This window comes from Amphiura filiformis, chromosome 20 (assembly GCF_039555335.1).
Source record: "Amphiura filiformis chromosome 20, Afil_fr2py, whole genome shotgun sequence".
NCBI classification, from domain to species: domain Eukaryota; kingdom Metazoa; phylum Echinodermata; class Ophiuroidea; order Amphilepidida; family Amphiuridae; genus Amphiura; species Amphiura filiformis.
The window spans coordinates 15,722,161-15,737,583 of NC_092647.1; the positions used below are offsets into that span (position 1 = coordinate 15,722,161).

The window sequence follows — 15,423 nt, forward strand, 5'->3', positions numbered from 1 at the left end:
GAAATATCAGTAACATCTGAGCATGTTTACAAATCCCTGCTTATTTGCTATTCTTTCCATATAGAAAAATCAGTAGGAATAAAAAAGGATCTGGTCCAGACAACGGCCTATGATTGGGGATTTAGGTCATTGGAGTTCTTGACATCCTCCATGCAGTACATCCACATCTGTCTCTAAATGAAACAATGTCAATATAATTGGGGTATTTTTTTTATGTCGGACATATCTAGGCATTAACAGCTGAAATCTAGGAGATAACGCTGACGAAATTTCGGCCAGGCACAAGTAACCTGGTGAAGGGTGTCGCCGTAGATAGCTAGTCGGGGTATTTTTACAGGACAGGCAAGTGTAGCCGACAATCCGGGCGTTACCCTGATCGGAACTGACTGTAACAAGGTCTTTTATCATGGAGCATCTGGCAGAGCAGAGATATTTTACGGGGGGGGGTCCTGCTGGGAATTGCACCCGGGACCGCATGCACCCGGGACCTCTTTATACTTTATTTTATATGGTATTCTCTTTACAGGTGAACCGAATAACTATAATGGTAATGAGCACTGTACAGAGGTTTTTGCATCTAATGGAAAATGGAATGATGATAGTTGTGATACAAAGATGGGATATATATGTAAAAAGACAGGTTAGTCAATCAATTCATTTCGATCAGTAATGTTGATGTCTTAAAATGGCCACTTTGCCCCAATCTATCCATACTTTAACAGCTGGTCATTTGTGACCTTGAGAGAGGTCTTGTCAGTATCGTGGTCTATTCGGCAAATGATTTCCTCCCATCATTTATCCCCTTCACTCACAGAGTATAAATGTACCAACAGAAGAATTCCACTCCTTGCTCACGGTGCATATATGCGCCCATAACACATGGCTGAGACGGCCATCTTGGATATGGTTAGCAGGGAAAACATATAATATGGCAAATAAATCATTTGAAATGATTATTCTTCATATTTAATAATTCACCTATACTGCACATGGCATGAGCGGCCATCTTGGATGCCAAGGGAATATTTCTATGTATTGGTGGTGTGCAGAAGTGTTAACTCAGTGGGAAATGCTGGGGGCCGCCAGCCGCCGAGAACCATAATATAATGGTATAATGAAGACACGGAGCCCCTTGATCAGCAGCAATGACGTACAGGATTTACTCCCATAATATGATGAACTTTCTTGGCCCAGTTTTAGGACATAATTGTCCTCAATTTGATTTGACCCATGTTAGTGTTTGAATAGCAACATTGTGTTCACTTTGCATTCATTAATCCCGGTAAAATTGTTTTAGTATTGGATCAGTAGGACAGGTTTGTTAATATTAAGGGGCCGTAAAAAGGCAAAGGGAAGATACCTTAAAGCCATATTGTAACATTTCTATATTAGTATTTCTTTTCCATAAAATGTAAGCATTTACTCTCAGATAATGTCCCCTTTTAATTTTGAGCCGAACAAGTGAGGTGAAGCAAAGAATATTGGAATTTACTACCAGCGTCAATGCGTTACTCCGGCAGTCATAATTCGGATCCGTAACGATCCTTTGATATACGTGTGTGCCCATCCCGCACGCTGTGTACGTAATGTGTTATGAACATCGCATACATGTTCGACTAATATTTCCATCGTAATAATAAACCATCTTATTAAGACGGTTTATTCAAAATCTTGGATTTTGACAACAAAACTACGGCAACATTTCCTGTTAAAATAAGTTTTGATGGTGAAACTGTTGAAACCTGATATCATGTGTTAATTCCCATTGTTATCTCATATTTTGATTTCTATTCAGGTTACATTACATCTCATTTCACTGTGTTACCCAACCTGTACCTGCCTGGCAATGATAATATCCGTCTACGAGATGTCTACCCAGATGAATGCGCTAGAGCTTGCGTAGAAGAGACCTCTTTCGATTGCCTGTCATTGGACTATAACAAGCTAACAAAAGAATGTGATCTGAGCGATACAACAGGACAGTACAATGGAGAATTGATCACTGACATAAACTTTGATTACTACGAAAAAAGTAAGTTTTCATTATCTTTTTAATATTGAGCTATTTAAGAGGTTCTTAATTAGTTTTACTCTGGGACCAGATATACAAAAAAGTATTTACGGGCCAGGAAGCTGCTGGTATTGGTTTTTGCACTTAATACTAAAAATCATGCAAAACATACAGTTTCCCTTTAATAAAGCAAAGTGTTGGAACACACCCCATCCCTGCCACTCTTCCAACCAGCTATAGAGCATAAAGGCGCAGGATTGGTCATTGCACAAATAGCCTTCAATTGCAAGAAAGTGTGCAATTTGTATAAATAGCACAAATAGCCAGTTGCTTAAGCAACTTTACAAATTGCATATATAGCCACAGATAGTTGCAATTGATGCAATCTATGTCGGCAAATTGTATAAATAGCCAAAGGTGTTACAATTTGTGCGATTTATGTCAGTAAATTGCACGAATAACCTTCAGTTGCAAGAAAGTGTGCAATTTGTACAAATAGCACAAATAGCCACGTATGTAAGCAATTTTGTCTGTCATTCTTCACCCATAGTGCCAGATGTTGGCCCAGGCCCTACACTCTCTCCCATAGAGCTATAGAAGTGACCCGGTCTGGGCAGAATATATAGCAGTTAATATTTGTCTCTCATTCTTCACCCATAGTGCCAGATGTTGGCCCAGACCCTGACCCTCCCACACTCCCGCCCAGCTATCGATGTGATGAAGGCTGGGCTGGCTACGGCAGTTATTGTTATCAGGTTCAAAATGTACTTCAATCCATGCAAGAGGCTAGGACAAGATGTCGCACACTTGGAGGGGATCTAGTGTCTATCCACAACAAAGCTGAGAATGATTTTGTTCTCAATACTGTGAAATCAGGTAAAATATATATCATTTCTTCCAATAATTCTTAGTGTAACCTGTCATGAGATTTCTTGGTGTAGATTATTCATCCAGTAGAGCAAATGTATACCTGTTAATAAATAAATTAAATTTCTACTCACTATGCTACATTACGCCTGGAAATACCAGAATGACTGTGATGTAATATGCAATGATGATAGGGGACAACCTTTTGGTGCCTGGACCCATGCATGCGTCAGCTTAAGCAGTGTCTTCATTTCTTGCCATTTTATTCCCAGTTTCTGATTTAGTCATGTGATTCCTAACAAGTATCAGCACATGGAAATAAAGCATTTACTGAGACAGTTTTCTTCAAATGCAAGTGAAAAATAACCTCTTTTTGCTTGTCTAGCAGAATAGGGTATGAAGGTGTGCATCCAATATGTCCAAAGTAGACTTAAACACTTAAACACTAACTTTGAAACAATACAGAATATAACAAACACAGAAGTTGAAATGCGTTCTTAAAAGTGTAATTTTATTGGTTCATATAGTCATACAACCAAATGATTTCATTCACTTATTATTAGCTGGTTTATCAAGCCCAATTTGGACTGGTCTAAATGACCTGACTCTTCAAAGCTCCTTTGATTGGACGGATGGCAGTGAAGTAGACTTTACATGGTGGAATACGGGTGAACCAAATAACTATGGCGACAAAGGTGAAGATTGTGTGGAAATGTATGGTAATGTAAGTAAACATAATTAGTTTAATAACTTTTTAAGAACATTTACTGAGGAAGATGACCTCAATATTTTTAATTAACTAACTAAGGTATGACGTTACTGCCCTCAGATCGATGTGTCTAGTGTCTGGTCCATCGCACTACGTGCTCTTCTATAGTCTGTGACATAACTATCATGACTCCCATGTTTTAAGGCTAGAGTACATGTGGCAGTGGTATAAAAAAGATCAATAAAGGTTTTTTAACTGATGCCGATGTAAATGAATGTATGATTTAAGAGTAGCCATGTGCTTAAAATTCTTCTGACAATAAGGTCAACATGTTCAATGATCTTCGATTACCTTTGTTGTAGGGAGCTTGGAATGACCAGGATTGCTCAGATCGTGTTCCATCTGTGTGTAAGATTATGAAGAAAGACCTACCACCAACTCAATTCCCAGTCACACCATCTGGATGTAGTCTGGTAAGCTCCATTTTGTTTTATTTGGCAAAACATGATAATATTGTTTTAATCTCAAACATTTGCACATATTTTTCTGGAATCAGGAGTATTGCTGTCAGTATTGATGGCACTGATAAAGCAATGTTATTAGTTATTAGGTGAAGCGGAGGTATGGTACGGGAAATTATCATGCGCGAAGTGTCATACTGGGTGAAGCCGAAGGCTGAACCCAGTATGACACTGAGCGCACGATAATTTCCCGTACCATACCGACGCTGAACCTAATAACGAATTTATCATACCACTAAGTCATTCTAAATATTGAAATAATTACGTTTTTAAATATTTTAATTCCTGCTAAATAGGAAAAATATTACAAAAAATAGATGACTGTTCCGCGTATTACAGGTTGCGTGCATTTTACGCGCCCGGTTTACGCGATTCGCCTTTATACGCGTACCTCGCCGTACACGCGTATCGGCCTTGCGAAATACGCTCTCACTGACTAGATATAAAGCGTAAAATACGCACTCACTGACTAGATACGAAAATATATCAGGTTAGCGGTGTTCTTTGATGTTTACCTTAGTGGTATGATAAGGGTTGATATCATTATTGTCTTGTCTCTGTAGGACTGGTTTCCATACCAATATTCCTGTTACTATGTTGAGGGGGATAATAAAACAATGTGGGTTGATGTTATTATATCATTGTCCTATTTCTGTAGGACTGGGTTGCGTACCAATATTTCTATTACTATGTCGAGAGTGATGATAAACAGTCGTCTTAGGGTATTTAAATAAAGGCACTTAATTTATGATTACCAGATGGGCGCTGACATTACAGCTTCGAGACAGGATGTCTGGAAAAGTGACCTTTGGCACAGCGGGTGGTCTTCCTATGTATTTCAATTGGAAACACGGGATTTTAAGAGTTTCCGTCGATAACTGTTTTCCCGTCGGTAAAAACCTTCCGAAATTTAGTTCTTGAAAACATACTAAATAAAAATTCCTTTAAAAAAGGAATGGGGCGCCCAACGTGAGCTGGGCATGATATGGTGAATTCCATGGTGATCAGATTTGGTATTATAATGATTTTTTCTAGGGAAGAGTAGAAGATGATCAAATACAAGAGAAATGCTTCATGGAATGAAGCTTTCGTGTCAATGTGTGATTATGTGGGGTGAGTTCTGTTTTGGGGGCCTATTGTAGTGAGGTTATTGCTTTGGATATTGAATATTGTTGAATTTCGTTATGCAGGACCTAGGGTATATGATGGATAGTATAGAAGACACAAATATGTAAGCTTCCCCCCTAGTCATCTATACACTCATTCTTGTCACACGACGAATTTCGACAAAATCATGTAAACGTAATTTCGTTTTTCACCCGACCTCCATCCAGAAACAATCCTGAAATGTTGAAAACTTGGGGTCGGCGCACTCATGCCAGTTTATCCTAAGGTATACTCTGTGTCTTTTGTAGCCCACCAACCATGTGGCTAAGAGAGGCTAGGAAATACTTAAACTAATACAAAAAAATCATACCCTCCTTTCATATCAAACAATTCCAAGAAATTGACAGGCCTGTAAAATCAAGGGTAAGATCGATTGTTATTCTTCATTAAACGGGCACAGCCCATTTTTTATGTTATTAATTCTGCTAAAAATTAATTAAACAATAACAAAACTACGTCATAATTATGACTTTAAGTCGGCCATAGAACTCTATTTTAAACGGACAAAATAGCCATTGGGGTTTCTTTCACTTTACCTTGCTAGGAACCCTTCCGAGCAGTTAGGCATATTACTATAAATATTATTTCATTTAGCATTTTGGGTAAACACTAACAAAATGACGTAGGTCTAAATCGTACACTATTGCTTTAAGCTGCCCGACACCGACCCGGGCGAACAACGGTGAACCACAAGTCAAAAGTCGCCTAATTGGGCTACCATATCGCGGGGTTGGCAACTCTGGTTGCAAATATACACTTCTGACCTTCAAGCATGGACCCATGGTTAAACACAATCATGTCTTCCGAATTTATTCCTTTCTCTGCTGACCAGAATTGAACTTCGTTAATTAATGTTTTTTATCAGAGATAGTCACCACAAAGATACTGAGATGTGTTCTAATATCTTTGGTCACAATCAGTTAGCAGTCAAGCACATAAACCAATTAGTGATTTCATGATTGGTCAGTGGTTGTGTTTGTCAATTATAATTGATTGGGGTTGGTTTAAGGATTAGGTGTGCAAAAAGATCACGGTCCTGTTGCTACTGCAATCACTATGGACCACAATGGCCTCATTCCAGTGGCATATTATCAATAACCTCAAGTAAACAATCATAGTGCAAAATTTGACCTTAAGTTGCAGCGTATGAGTTTTTGTACTCACATTTTCAAAGGTCATTCAATGAATGTATTGGGGTTAAAGAACTGTGCCCTGATAGATGAGCATGTTGTAGATTCTTCACACTGTAAACAACTGTAGTTCATGTGCAAACATGTTCAAAACATACATAATTAGAATGGTCAAATGTCACCGTCTATCGGGTTCAAAGAGGCGGTAAACTGGTTTACGCCATACAAAGGTCACGGTTTATTTGGTGTTTTTATAAGTCCATTAATTTTGCATTTTAAACAAAGAACATACGCACACCATTTTATCCCGTGCATATCAGAAAACAATAATAAAATAAAATCCAAGCATATTGTGGTTTTATTTCTGAGCTGGGCATAATTTTAGCAAAACAATTGCGAAGTAAATCTAGTAAGAGTGAAATTAGAAGCTTTTCACAAAGTCATGCCAATAAGGTGCGCCCGCTAAGGTGTGCCCCAAAAAGCAGAGTCCCCCAATGTGTAATTATTAAAGTTGCCTTATACATTTCAGCAATTTTGATGATATTTGTCTGAAATATACCTATCTATTGTGGCACATCTACTGATCACTTGGTGGTCTTGGTATTGCGGCGCCCATGTGTCATGTGGACATTAAATTTAGTGCCTTTTATTAAATATCCTATGGTGATAAAGCAATGGGGTTGATGCTAGTATTACACAGGGAAAATATGCCACATAGTGCCAGGTTGGCACTTGCCAACTGCATGCCAATGTGGCATTTGCCAGGTTCGGCCAAGAAGAATGTGCAAGGGGTACGCACAACCAGGCATTTGCAGTCACGGGCCAAATTGGCATTTGCCATCAATATCCAGAGTGTCAGAAATCATTGGCATCTGCCAATTGTACCAGGTTGGCAAGTGTCAATCTGGCAGGGGTTAGCATTATCATTTTTTGGTGATTTATAGATTTGTATTATTTTTGAACAAAAATGAGATTTTTAGATGGTTTCCAGCGGTGGTTCCCAGTGTTTTAGGCTCCATATTGTTTTGAACATACAAAACATTGCATGATCTTTGTTTTCATTGGTTTTTGTAATTTGAATAAATCAAAACAATGATTTTGTATAAAAATTAGCTATTTCTGATGATTGAATTTCTTTTTCATGTGTTTTTAATTTTATTATTCTAATTTATTTTGGAACAAAAATGCAATTTTTGGATGGTTTCCTGTGGTGGTTCCCGGGGTTAGGCTCCAGGTCGTTTTGATAATAATTATGAATTTGCAGGTTTGTACTTTGATGTGTTTTTGTTATTTGTCAAGATTTAAATTATAATGGAACAAAAACAAAATTCATTTTTGGATGGTTTCCTATGGTGGTTCCTGATGTTTTCGGTTCCGTGTTGTTTTGATAGTAATTGTGCATTGGTTGATTTGTGCTTTCATATGTTTTTGTTACTTTGCAAGATTTAAATTATTTTGGAACATTGAATGCATTTTTGGATGGTTTCCTGTGGTGGTTCCCGGTGTTTCGGCTCCGTGTTGTTTTGATAGTAGGCCTACTGGTGCATTGGTAGTTTGGGCTCTCTCATTTGCAAGAATTAGGCCTAAATTATTTTGGAACAACAATGTATTGTTAGATGATTTCCTGTCCTGGTTCACGGTGTTTTCGGCTCCATTTATGCATTTTAGATTTGTGTTCAGTCGTGAGCTCCCTCAAATGCTGTTGTATGTGAAAGAGCTCTAATGACAAATTATCATACCAAACCAGTAAATGTGCACGTCGCAAAAAAAAGTAGATTTAAGATTATTCAGATGAAAAATTAGTGTGTGTTTCAGTCAAAAGTAAGAAGAAACGCCATTATTAAACTTAATTTTTTGTTTGCAATTTAAATAACACAATCTTAAAAATCACAATGAAAGATAAAACGGTTTTGTACACAATACCACGGAAATGGTGTACATATTGGCGTAAATCAACCGGGAGGTTGACAAGTATTGGCGAAGATTAAATTAAATGAGTTTTGAAATTTTCAGTCTTTTTTTAAATTTTGTTTACTTTTTTATGGCTTGAAGAACTGAATCGCGTATTACGCAAGTCACCACTCGCATGGCGCAGAGCGCCACGCAAAGTTCATTGCGCGTACCGGCGCGTAATTTTAGCGCAATCGCGGATAAGCCAAGTTGATTGATCGGTGACGCAAAATCACGCACGAGAAATGCATTATTTACGATCTGCATCATTTTCTAGCTCGGAAGGCGCGCGCGCAAATGGCTATCTTCTGAAGATAGCATTGCGGGCCTAATAAAGCAACAGAAAACATTTCACACATTTGAAAAACATCTCTTGTTAGGAAAGTTTGTTTTTGTTGTGTTTTGTTTGTTTGTTTTTCCACTATCTACTCAAGAGAGCGGTTTTTTTTATAATAAAATAGGCCTAAGAAAGTAAGAAAGGTTGACAATATTTTGTTATCTACCAATTTGAAACCGTATGAACTAATTTTTAAAAAAAATAAAAGAAGTCGGAAATTTCATTTGGTATATTTTTTGTACTACATGTTTGTTGTTTGTTTGCTTGTTTGTTTGTTATCTACTCAAGGTAGAATTTACGGTGTGATTTGCAAATCATTATAGGCCCTTTGCGACATCACGAATCATGCATATGCTGTCAAAAAGACGCGCTCAAATCCTACTTACGGCCTGCATCATTTTGTCGGCACTCGCAAACGGCTTTACGGGCTTAATAAAACAACGCAGAAAATATTTCACAAATTTAGAAAACGTCTGTTAGGAAAGTTTGTTTTGATGTTTTTTGTTTGTTTATAGTATTAGCCTGCTTGTTAGTTTTTCCGCTATCTACTCAAGTAAAATACAAAGAAATTGAGAAAGGTTGAATATATTTTGTCAGGCCTATCTACTGATGATAGCATTATAAAACCTAATGAAATAATACAAAAGAAGGAAATTATAAGACTTAGCATGAGACGAGTCAAAAAGATAATTTGATATGTTTTTGTATATTTCATGTTTGTTTGTCTGTTTTTTTGTTTTTGAAAAACATCTGTTGTTAGGAAAGTTTGTTTTTCATGTGTTTTGTTTGTTTGTTTTTCCGCTATCTACTCAAGATAGTAGTTTTTTTAATAAAATAGGCCTAAGGTCTAAGAAAGTAAGAAAGGTTGACAATATTTTGTTATCTACTGATGATACCATTTGAAACCGTATGAACTAATATTTTAAAAAATCATAGAAGAAAATATTTCACAAATTTAGAAAACGTATATAGCCCCAGACAAGCAACGTGTATGATAAGTAGGCGTAAAACTAATTTTGGTGGGTTTAATTAAAATGATCTTCGGTTTATATATCAGGTAAAAAATGTACCAGTGTATATTTGAAGAATTAATACTTTCCAGCAAAATCATGAAACGTTTCATAATATTTTAAAAAGGCCTACTAACGGTGCCTTAAATTAAATATTGTTGTATACGTTTTTCTAACATTTTCACAAATCATATCGGCTTACTGTCAATATCAATACGGCGTATTTTTATTCATAAACAAAACATTGATTATAATAAAAGTATTTTGTCAAAATCGGTAATAAATTAATTTAGGTTTTCTATTAAATATGTAAAACAAATGTTAAAAAAATGTTTTTTAATAATTTGTGTTTGCTGGGTTCGTGCAAGATCTCGACAGAAAAAATACGTTGTATTTTATTAAGTAGCATTATTTATTATAAGGGCATTATTTATTATAAGGGCATTAAGGGCGTGTATAGGCTATAATCTTAAAATACAGGGTGATTTAAAATGAACTGTACCCAACTTCAAAAATTAAAATAAAATACTTACCGACATTTAAATAATTTGTGTTTGTAGGCTGTAACAGGATATTATTGGTGAAAAAATCATGTATTTACCTCTAATGGTTTGGACGAAAAATACATTCTTAGAAAACACACCAAAAACGATGTTGCACACATGAGTATTTTAATCAAATATTCTGTTCTACAACGGTTTGATCACTCAACTGCCCTCAGACACTTTTAGTTCAAAATAAATTGCGCATGTTTATTTAAAAATGAAAATAAGATGAATTGATAAATGAATAAAATTAAAATTAAATACTTACCGACATTTAAATAATTTTATGTAGCAAGCTGTAATAGGGTAGTAGGTTATGTTTCCTATTATTTGTGAAAAATTCTGTTCTCAATTACGAGTGATATTGCACCAGCACCATTTCTATTTGCATTTAAATTTCCCTCTACAATTTCAAGTCAACGAGTCCTTTGTTCTACATGTATTATTTACATGTAATCTTTGGAAACCTGACATTGTCATAACCGTCATAATATATTCAATTTAGTGATACAAAAGTTCAGCAGTTTAAAAAATTGTGAAATACATCGTTTTGTGTCAATTTTTATTTATTTCGTTTGTACATAAATTAACACGGAATAAAGCTAAATTAACTTTGAAATCTGATTTTCTCAAAATCAACTGATTTTACAAAAATGATGTACGGCAAACGAAAAAATGATTATGTCGAATAACACCAATAATGAAACTGCTGTTGAAATATTAACCATCAAACGGTAGGTCTACTCGACTCATCTTACTCATGGTTGTAAAAGAAATAGGCCTATGTAGCCCCCCCTCAACACAAAGGTTGACAACCACGAGATTAACCAAATCTTTCAAAGATCCCCTTTGCAATGATTTTTCATCAAATTTACCCCCCTTTTTCATGCAAATTCGAGGTCAACAAATTAAATAGACCCTACACCATATTTTGCCAGTTTCACGATCCTTGCTTAGACTAGATCCTTCAGTCTTTCAACAACTACGCACGGTCATCAGGTTAAAGCAATGTGAAGGATTGTGGGTAAATAAAAGGCGCCGCCATTAGAGGCCAGAAGGATTCAGGCTAGTCCTTGCTGCTGGTAAAAAATAACCCCTTTTCCGCGCAATTTCAATTTGGTAACTCTCATGGTTGTCAACTTTTGTGTTGACTAGGGTGCCAGGGTAGGCCTAAGGCCTATGTATAGTCATTTTCAAATAACCGCAATCTACAGCTGCTAGTATAAGTTCTGAAGAAAGTTTTATATTTTTTGCTGACATTTACCCGAACATTTATTTTAACCTACGTCATGTATATTCCTGAAAACAGTCACCAGCATGTACTTTTCAAATAATTTAGCTGAAAAATGATTATCATACGAGTACGAGTTTAGCGAAAATAGTGAATCATACAAGTATTATTAATGTGGCTGTGTACTCTACTCCCCATTCCAGAAAAATACAGAACTAATTTTTTGAATAAAAAAACATTATCCTAGTAATAAAAGTCAAATTTTGATATCTAGCCACTTTTTGAAAATAAGGGCCAAAAACATGCGTTTTTAGGGTGTTTTCTGTATGTTGTGATAATCAAGCCCAAAGACTTGAACTAAGAAAAATAACATTTTATGCCTTCTAATTTTTGGAAAAGACATGTTTCATTCTTATATAAAGCAACCATTTATTAAAGTAACACAAAAAAAGTGAAAATTAGATCAAAATTTCGGCATATACTGAAGATTTTAAATGCTTAGATTTGTTCCAAGTTTGTGATTTTCGTGACTCGGTTGTCAGAAAACATGCCGAAAATGCATGTTTTGGCTCTTTTTCAAGATATTAGTGAAATAGTGAACTTTTTCTTTTATCTCCAGTTAGGACTAACTAAAGGATTAGGATTTAGCTATGTTTCATTTGCCAAACAGGATAATATTTTTTAATCGCAAAAAAATTAGTTCTGTATTTTTCTGGAATGGGGGGTAGACACTGTTTCTTTCGCAAATTTGAGTATTTACTTTGTTATGTTTTTCATAAATACAAGAAAAAATAATCCAGATTTGTTAACTCTAACTGTTCTATTTTGTGGATTTTATTTCACTATTTCACTTGTTTCCGCAATTTAGAAGGAAAGGAAATCTTTGTTGTACCATCGGGGTACACGCGAGGAACAACACATCGCGTTTTGTAGTCGCGCAATTTGTTAACGCACGGATACGCTACGCATACGCAACGATTATCTGCATGCGCTGCGCATCTTATGGAAGCACCACGGAAGCACTGATTTAAAAAAAAAACCTTGCGGTCAAAGGGCTCCGTTTTAGCTACTGTGATTTTTTTTCAAGTTCTCTCCCCCGATTTTAACATCAAGATATGAAAAGATTTCGCCCAAACTTTTCAAGGGGCTGTGGATTTACTCGATGTTCACGTAATGTAAGGAAGAAAGACGAGAAATGCCGCATTCTCCTGTGATCTTTGATCAAAGTGCAAAATGTGACCACTTTAAACTTCAACTGCCTTTATTTCAATGTTCATTTTCTCGGTAAAATGACGATTTAGGTACACGATAACTCAATGAATACAGCATTTATTAAGCAATTGTGCTCATCATAAAACGCATGATCGACTTAAGAAACGTTTTTCTCATTTTAGTCTATTTCCAATTTTAGGCATCATTTTGTGCAAATAGGCGTTTGTGAATTTTAAAAAGTACATTTTGATGCTTTATAGGCCTATGGTCAATATCTCAAAAAATAAGGCTAATATCAAAAAACTAAAAAAATTTTGGAAAGAGTGTTTTTTTTTGTTATGATGTACAGAACAAAAATTGTCAAAAATTCATTTTGTAGGTAAAAATCAAACAAATAAAAACAGACATGGAAAATACAATAATATACCAAATTATCTTTCCGACTCGTCTCATGCTAAGTCTTATAATTTCCTCTTTTTTGTATTATTTCATTAGGTTTAAAAATGCTATCACCAGTAGATAGGCCTAACGAACAACCTTTCTCAATTTTTTTGTATTTTACTTGCGGAAAAACTAACAAGCAAACAAATAAATAAATAAACAAACAAAAAACATCAAAACATACTTTCCTAATAGACGTTTTCTAAATTTGTGAAATATTTTCTGGCCGTAAATAGGCTTTGAGCGGGTTTTTTGAGCAGATGATGCTTGGTGCCGCAAATCACACCGTAAATTCTACCTTGAGTAGATAACAAACAAACAAGAAATTGGTTCATACAATTCCAAATGGTATCATCAGTAGATAACAAAATATTGTCAACCTTTCTTACTTAGGCCTACTTTCTTTGTAATTTATCCCAAAAAAAAATCTTTAGTAGATAGCGGAATAAACAAACAAACAAAAAAAACACCTCAAAAACAACCTTTCCTAACAGATGTTTTCTAACTGTGTGAAATATTTTCTGTTGCTTTATTAGGCCCGCAATGTTATCTTCAAAAGATAGCCGTTTGCGCGAGCGCCTTCCGAGAAAATGATGCAGATCGTAAATGATGCAGGCCGTAAGTGGGCTCGTATCGCGCGTGTTCACAGATGCATGTCGCAACGGGTGATTTGCAAATCGCACTGTAAATGGTATCTTGAGTAGATAAAAAAACAAATAACAGACAAACAAACATGAAATATACAAAAACATATCAAATTATCTTTCTGACTCGTCTCATGCTAAGTCTTATAATTTCCTTCTTTTGTATTATTTCATTAGGTTTTATAATGCTATCATCAGTAGATAGGCCTGACAAAATATATTCAACCTTTCTCAATTTCTTTGTATTTTACTTGAGTAGATAGCGGAAAAACTAACAAGCAGACAAATAATAACAAACAAACAAAAAACATCAAAACAAACTTTCCTAACAGACGTTTTCTAAATTTGTGAAATATTTTCTGCGTTGTTTTATTAAGCCCGTAAAGCCGTTTGCGAGTGCCGACAAAATGATGCAGGCCGTAAGTAGAATTTGAGCGCGTTTTTTTGACAGCATATGCATGATTCGTGATGTCGCAAAGGGCCTATAATGATTTGCAAATCACACCGTAAATTCTACCTTGAGTAGATAACAAACAAACAAGCAAACAAACAACAAACATGTAGTACAAAAAATATACCAAATGAAATTTCCGACTTCTTTGATTTTTTTAAAAAATTAGTTCATACGGTTTCAAATGGTAGATAACAAAATATTGTCAACCTTTCTTACTTTCTTAGGCCTATTTTATTATAAAAAACCCGCTATCTTGAGTAGATAGTGGAAAAACAAACAAACAAAACACACCAAAAACAAACGTTCCTAACAAGAGATGTTTTTCAAATGCGTGAAATGTTTTCTGTTGCTTTATTAGGCCCGCAATGCTATCTTCAGAAGATAGCCGTTTGCGCGCGAGCCTTCCGAGCTAGAAAATGATGCAGATCGTAAATAATGCATTTCTCGTGCGTTATTATGCGTCACCGATCAATCAACTTGGCTTATCCGCGCTTGCGCGCAAATTACGCGCCGGTACGCGCAATGAACTTTGCGTGGCGCTCTGCGCCACGTGAGTGGTGACTTGCGTAATACGCGATTCAGTTCTTCAAGCCATAAAAAAGTAAACAAAATTTTAAAAAGACTGAAATTTCAAAATTCATTTAATCTTCGCCAATACTTGTCAACCTCCCGGTTGATTTACGCCAATATGTACACTATTTCCGTGGTATTGTGTACAAAACCGTTTTATCTTTCATTGTGATTTTTAAGATTGTGTTATTTAAATTGCAAACAAAACATGAAGTTCAATAATGGTGTTTCTTCTTACTTTTGACTGAAACACACACTAATTTTTCATCTGAATAATCTTAAATCTACTTTTTTTTGCGACGTGCACATTTACTGGTTTGGTATGATAATTTGTCATTAGAGCTCTTTCACATAAAACAGCATTTGAGGGAGCTCACGACTGAACACAAATCTAAAATGCATAAATGGAGCCGAAAACACCGTGAACCAGGACAGGAAATCATCTAACAATACATTGTTGTTCCAAAATAATTTAGGCCTAATTCTTGCAAATGAGAGAGCCCAAACTACCAATGCACCAGTAGGCCTACTATCAAAACAACACGGAGCCGAAACACCGGGAACCACCACAGGAAACCATCCAAAAATGCATTCAATGTTCCAAAATAATTTAAATCTTGCAAA

The 15,423-nt window shown here is 35.7% G+C and overlaps 1 protein-coding gene across 1 annotated transcript in view; it reads left to right on the forward strand.

Moving 5' to 3' along the window:
- The window catches only part of LOC140142147 (macrophage mannose receptor 1-like), a 39,227-nt gene that overhangs the window by 12,503 nt on the left and 11,301 nt on the right, over positions 1–15,423 (forward strand). The window contains exons 11-15 of the mRNA XM_072164112.1: positions 527–640; positions 1,796–2,032; positions 2,672–2,887; positions 3,442–3,602; positions 3,950–4,060. Of these exons, the coding sequence (XP_072020213.1) occupies positions 527–640; positions 1,796–2,032; positions 2,672–2,887; positions 3,442–3,602; positions 3,950–4,060 (839 nt within the window). The remainder of the gene's footprint in view (positions 1–526; positions 641–1,795; positions 2,033–2,671; positions 2,888–3,441; positions 3,603–3,949; positions 4,061–15,423) is intronic.